General features: G+C 51.3%; 1 protein-coding gene across 1 annotated transcript in view; it reads right to left on the reverse strand.

The window, feature by feature from the left end:
• CCDC6 (coiled-coil domain containing 6) overlaps positions 1-4,042 on the reverse strand; it is a 107,011-nt gene extending 102,969 nt beyond the window's left edge. Inside the window, exon 1 of the mRNA XM_036336807.1 lies at positions 3,151-4,042. Within this exon, the coding sequence (XP_036192700.1) occupies positions 3,151-3,456 (306 nt within the window). The 5' untranslated portion in view covers positions 3,457-4,042. The remainder of the gene's footprint in view (positions 1-3,150) is intronic.
• Between the last annotated feature and the right edge of the window lie 1,958 nt (positions 4,043-6,000).

A 6,000-nucleotide genomic window follows, 5' to 3' on the forward strand; every position in this document is an offset into this window, starting at 1 on the left:
ATATTTGGCCAAACCCACAGAATGTACAACACCAAGAGTGAACCCTAAGGTAAACTACGGACTTTGGGTGCTTACGATGTGTCAGTGCTGGTTCACTGATTATAGCAAATGTACCACTTTGGCGGGGGATGTTGGAAATAGCGGGAGGGAGGGGAGGCAGGGCAGGGAGTACAGGGGAAATCTCTGTACCTTCCAATCAATTCTGCTGGGAACCCAAAGCTCCTCTAATAAATAAAGTCCATTAAACACACACACACACACACACACACACACAAAAGAAAGCGCCTCCCTCTTCTCCAGGGTGAGGCTGATGAGCCATGTACTTTCCGGATCAGATGCAGGGAAAAGAAAAGACCATCCATACACATCTTGGTGCTCATGAACATGCTAATTACTATTGTAACTAGAGGAACTAATAAGAAACAGGAAGGCAGCCCTGACCAGTTTGGCTCAGTAGATAGAGCATCGGCCTGCCGACTGAAGGGTCCCAGGTTCGATTCCAGTCAAGGGCATGTACCTTGGTTGCGGGCACATCCCCAGTAGCGGGTGTGCAGGGGGCAGCTGTTCCATGTTTCTCTCTCATCAATGTTTCTAACTCTCTATCCCTCTCCCTTCCTCTCTGTAAAATATCAATAAAATATATATTTAAAAAAAGAACCAGGAAGGCAAGTAATAGGATTATGGTTTCATCTTCACTTCACATTAACTAAAATTATTTTAAGTGAAAAAATCTAGCAAGGCCTCCACTTAACTGAATATCTTGGGTCTTGTCACAAACTTCCCAGGCAGCTCCCAGCAGGGTCTATGTTTAAATTAGAGTCGTCAGGGGTTGTGCAGCTTAACCTTGACAGAAAAGACAACACAGTGTGGTACCAGGGACCCCTTACATCCACAGACCCATTTCATGTAGCCACACATTCTGGGCCCTAGTTCAGTTAACAAAACTTTCAAAAGCTTAAAGGAACCTCTTCGCTGCATTTTGCCTTAGCAACACCTGCCAAGTACTCGAGAACCAGGTAAACCACAAGCACTTTTATTTGTCTCCCTAAATATATTCATCAGAGATTAAGGAAGAATTGAGAGGCTTCTAGTACTTGTAAGCTGTCATCTAAAATAATGTTTAAACTTTACTCATAAGGCCACAGAACATTTCACAAAGTACATTTGGTTGGATGTCAGTTTTAGTTGAAGGTAAGTGCTAAGAAATAAAGCCACCACCTCACACACGCTTCAAGCCAAGTGTTCAGAGGGCCTCTGATTTTATACACCAGGAATGAACATGTTTGTCCTTGCAAAACCAATGTGCTTGTGTACAACTTACAGACCTACTTATAATATGGTCAAGTGTCAAACAGATAACCCTTTCATAGCATCTCCACCCCGCATTCTCCCTCCCAAACTAACAAAAACAGCCTGAATTGCTCACTGTATGCAAGAGGCTAGAGATTCTGTTTCATGTAAGTTTTACTACTTTCCGTGGTTCACATTCTCCAAGAGACTAACCCTCTCATTTACTAACTCAAACATTAAATAAACTGCTTCCACCAACTTCGCCCTCTTCTCAAACCCTCACTCAGCAGACATCTCTCTTGGCCAAGAAAGCTACAGAGGAGGCTTGGAAGTGGCTGCCTATGGAAATTTCTCCCCCTTCCTACCAAAGGGGCAATTCAAGAATTTTACAGTTCCAATTCCATTCATGAGGACTGGATTTGACCATACTAAGTGTTTCTACAATCAATTTCTATCTAGGCTGCCAATCACACTGAAAGTTTGGTGGAAACCTGCTTTTCTAGGCTAATTCAGAACGTCCTCCAGTTCCTATGCATGACCTAGAGTTGGGGGAGCACACACACACACTCACACGTAGACACTCATTCCTCCACTGAGGACTTTCCTGGCACATGGGCATCTACACTTGCCCCCACTTCATTCCCACAGTGTGATCTTTGATCCATCTCCAAATCCGTATCTTTCTCAGTCTGAAGATTTGGTCTAGTCAGCTATTGTGCAGCAGCGATGGCAATTTTCCCCCTTGATTTCTTAACGTTTCCTTCTCTGCTCCTGGCTGGGAAACCGTTTTGATCTCAATAGGGCTGTCTGTATGGGGATTCTGCATGTTAATGATGCGGCTAGCAGACAGGGATGTTAGGTGAGAGCCCTCGGTGTACTTTTTCCAGTTATGTTTTGTCTCATCACAGCTATAGGGGACTTTCTTAGACGCCTATGAGGGAGATCTATATCCCTTATCTTAACCCCTCTCCTTCGGGGGAGCCTCCGGGGACCAGGTGTTAAAAGGACAGCCTGTTCTCCTGTCAAGTATCTGGACTCAACGGCAAAATACCCCCCAGGCACTTCACCACCAATGAAACAAACACACGTATGTGCATCTTGCTCAGCAAGGGAGTCGCTATCACGCTGGTTTCAGCCTGTCCAGGCTTCATACCCTTCACTGTGCAGGGTAAGATGCTGCATTCACGCGGCTGTACACCGCCTCTGCCGCCCCCCGTCCTCACCCTCCCCACCAAGGAAAGGACTTCCAGCGGAGGTAGGAGCATCAGCTCCGGTACCCGCCCTTCCCTCTCGATCCTGGCCAGAAAACTCCACTTCCCGGATTCCCGGCCACTCTCTCCCGCCCCCTCCCCGGCGATCCAGCCAGCGCCGTCCAGATGCCAGCCAAGTGCCCAGCCCAGCTGCGCACCCCCGCACCCCAAGCCAGGCCCCCGACACAGGCCCCAGCTTCCTCCCTCCTCCCTAGCGCAGGGCTCCCCAGATTCTGGAAGCACCCCTCAGGCACGCTAGTCCTGAAAAAGTCCCACCCCGCCCCCCCAGCCACGCCGCTAGCCTCCAGCTCTGCCCGGGAGGGGCCTCCGCCCCAGGGGTGAAAAGGGAACGTGAGTGGGTTGTCCCAGCAGCCTTCTCCCGTACCCCGAGCGGCACCTGGCCCCTGGGGGAAGACAGACCCGCGTGGCCCCGAAGGGACACCTCCCTCTCCCCCACCCTCCGGAGGCCGGCAGGTCTCGACCGAGAGAGTGTGCTCGCTGCGGGACCCCGGGAACCTCGGGGAGAACCGGGGGCTGCCCGGGTCCTGGGACTGCCTCTCCCGGGGCGGGCGGAGGTTGGCGCTGCGGCGCGCCCCCGGGGGGCACTCACGATGGTCACGCTGGCTTTGCGCAGGTCGCGGTTCTCCTCCTGCAGCGCCTTGCACTTGAGTTTGTAGGTTTCCAGCTCGATCTTCAGCACCTTGTTCTCCTGCTGCAGCGAGGCCAGGCGGTTGGTGAGCTCCTCCAGGCGGAACGGCGAGATGACAATGCCCCCCGACTTCCCACCGCCGCCACCGCCGCCGCCACCGCCGCCGCCGCCGCCCGAGGTCGACGAGCAAGACGACTGCATGGCGGCCGAGCTGCCGCTGTTGCCCCCCGCCCCGTCCGTGTCGCTCTCGCTGGCGCTGTCCGCCATGGCCGCGGCGGCTGGGGGAAGTAGGAGGAGCGGGAGGCGGCGGCGGCGGCGAAGGCTGGGCTGCGAATGAGTGGGCGCGGGGCGAGCGCAGGGGAGCGCCGAGCTGGGCGCCTGGCACCAGGGCGCAGACGCGGAGCGGCGGCGAGAGAAAGAGAGGGAGCTTCCCGCTGCCAAGGGACCGCCTCCGCCAGAGAACAGAGACCCCGCCCGGGCTCGGGCAGTACTGCACTGAGGCTCGCGGCCGCCCGCCCGGCGCGCTCGGGAGGTCGCCCCACAGCTAGCCGAGAGCTCGGGGCCGGCCCGCCGCCGCCGCCACGGCCCGCCTCCAGGCGTCCGCCGGCGGGGCAGGGACGCGCGGGCGCGGGCGCGGCGAGGAAGCCAAGCCGACCTCCGCACCGGCTGCTCGCCGGCCGCACGTGTTCCGAGGGCGGGCCTCCGAGCCCCCTGATTGAAGCCCAAGGCCGCCCAGCCTCTTCCGGGCTCGCGCCCGCGCCTGGGAAAAGGAAAGCCAATGCCCGCTAGCCTTGCAGGTGCTGGGGACACGTGGAGAGGTCAGCCGGCCCCTGCCGCGTCGCGGCCCCGTCTTCCGCCGGCTGGCTGTGCTCGTGTCTCCCTCTGTCTGTTTCAAACCTCCACGCAGCCCTTTCAGTTTTATCTTAGGGAGCCTGGCGGGGAGGCGTTGAGTCGCGCTGAAAGAAGAGTGAGTTCCCCTGCAAGGAGGAGAGCGGGGCGCAACACCGCCAGCCACAGGTTAACCTCGTTAAGGAAGATTTGCAGAAGGCACACCACCTCCTTGACCCCTCCTAATGATCTCCCAAACCACGCTGCGCTCAATTGTTTAAATGAGGTGCAACTTTTTCTTTTTTTTTCCTTTTTTTTCCTTCGCATCTTGCAAACAGTACCAGGACATGCCTCACAGTAGAATTAGGACACTAACATCTAATCCAAAAAGAAAAAAAAATGATAAACACTTTTTGTGGATTGAAAGTCATCTCTTTAAGCGCCAATTTCCCAAAGCAGCTGCAGACATAGCATTGTTGCTATACAAATGGTGACGATTAAGTAGGAATGTAACAGAACCATAACCATCACCTTTCCTCACTAGTCCTGCCACTCCTAGAAAACTTTTGTAAGTGAAAAATAAAACATTAATTACTCTAATGTGGTCTAATTCAGGATTCTAATTTTGAAGCGTAGGAAATTTAAAATAAAAACTTTTATCTCCCCTCCCCTCCCCTCTCAAAGAAAGACTTGTAGGAAATTGACCCAGCAGGTGAGATGATTCTAAACACTTTACCACTGTTGACACTAAACAGCTTTCACTTATGTATAAAAATTAGAAAGTGAAACTGACCAGACTAGTTTTATTATCCAAGCTTAGTCAAGGGAAGCACAAACACATGGAAACAGAAAATGGTGGTGGAGGGGAAAGGGGGAGAATGTCAATTTCTTTTCTATTCCTTTGAACTTTTGGAAAAGTTAATAATATATTAAGAAGGATAAAGAGGTGTGGAAAGGAATTATTTTAATTCCCACTCCTTCCTTAGCTTTAAACCTAAATTTGATCTAATGATTAAGCTGTTATTCAGTGGCTCATGGAAACTGTTACCTCTGAAAAAACTAAAACTCCAGTTCTTCCAAATGACATCATCTTTTACCAAGATGGCTGCTTCTAGCAGAGAGCTCAGAAATGCCAACCGCAGTTACACCCCAAATTTCTCCCATATTTTTATTTTAGTGCCAGAGGACTTCTGAACTTAGTCCCTGCTGGTGTGGTGGAGCGGGAGGTCGTTGACTTTGCTCTTCAGAAACGTATAGCCAATGTAAATAACTCTGTTAGAAGTGATCCTGTTTAATTTTCACTGGAACTTCTCTCCCCAACTTTTCCTTTTGGGGATCTGGTACAGCTCCTTAAATTGCAAAGGGCTTCTGGAAGACTCACTTGCTGGGTGAAATGGAAGAGTAAAGCTAGCAGGGAGTAGCACCACAGGAGGAAACGGATTTAAAAGCATTCTTTCCACTTTATTCAGCACCATGACCGAATCTTAAGGGCCGATCTGGCTTCCATACTTCACAAGTTTCTATTGTTCCCTAACCCATAGCATGTGAAAGCTTCCACGTTAGGAGTTTATTGCAACAGAAACATTCCTTCCAGGCAGAGCAGAGGGAGAGCTGGCTGTGTCTTAGCTTTATCACCAACCAAGTGCCTCAGAAAGGCGGACTTACTGCTTCAAGTCAGCAGAGGGGTGGGGTTTAAAGTGCCTGGTTTTCTTAAAGGGCCCTCCTTATAGTGAGCTTACGAATGTATAGGTCTTGAACGGGATTTGGAGGAAAAGTGCACTTTGACGTGGTACTTTTAGGCAGTAATCGTGTTTAGGAGACTTTAGGGGGAAAGCCATCTTCTCAAGCTTCCCTGCTGATACAGATGGGAATAAACTGGAGAATATTTTTTTTCCCCACTGTGGTTTTTATTGTTATTGCAAAGCCGAAGCGTGTTTAATTTTCTGCTTCTTGTAAAAGTGAGTCCCCTTATAAACAGACCAT

The sequence above is a fragment of the Myotis myotis genome, unplaced genomic scaffold (genome assembly GCF_014108235.1).
Source record: "Myotis myotis isolate mMyoMyo1 unplaced genomic scaffold, mMyoMyo1.p scaffold_m19_p_15, whole genome shotgun sequence".
In the NCBI taxonomy this organism is placed as follows: Eukaryota; Metazoa; Chordata; class Mammalia; order Chiroptera; family Vespertilionidae; genus Myotis; species Myotis myotis.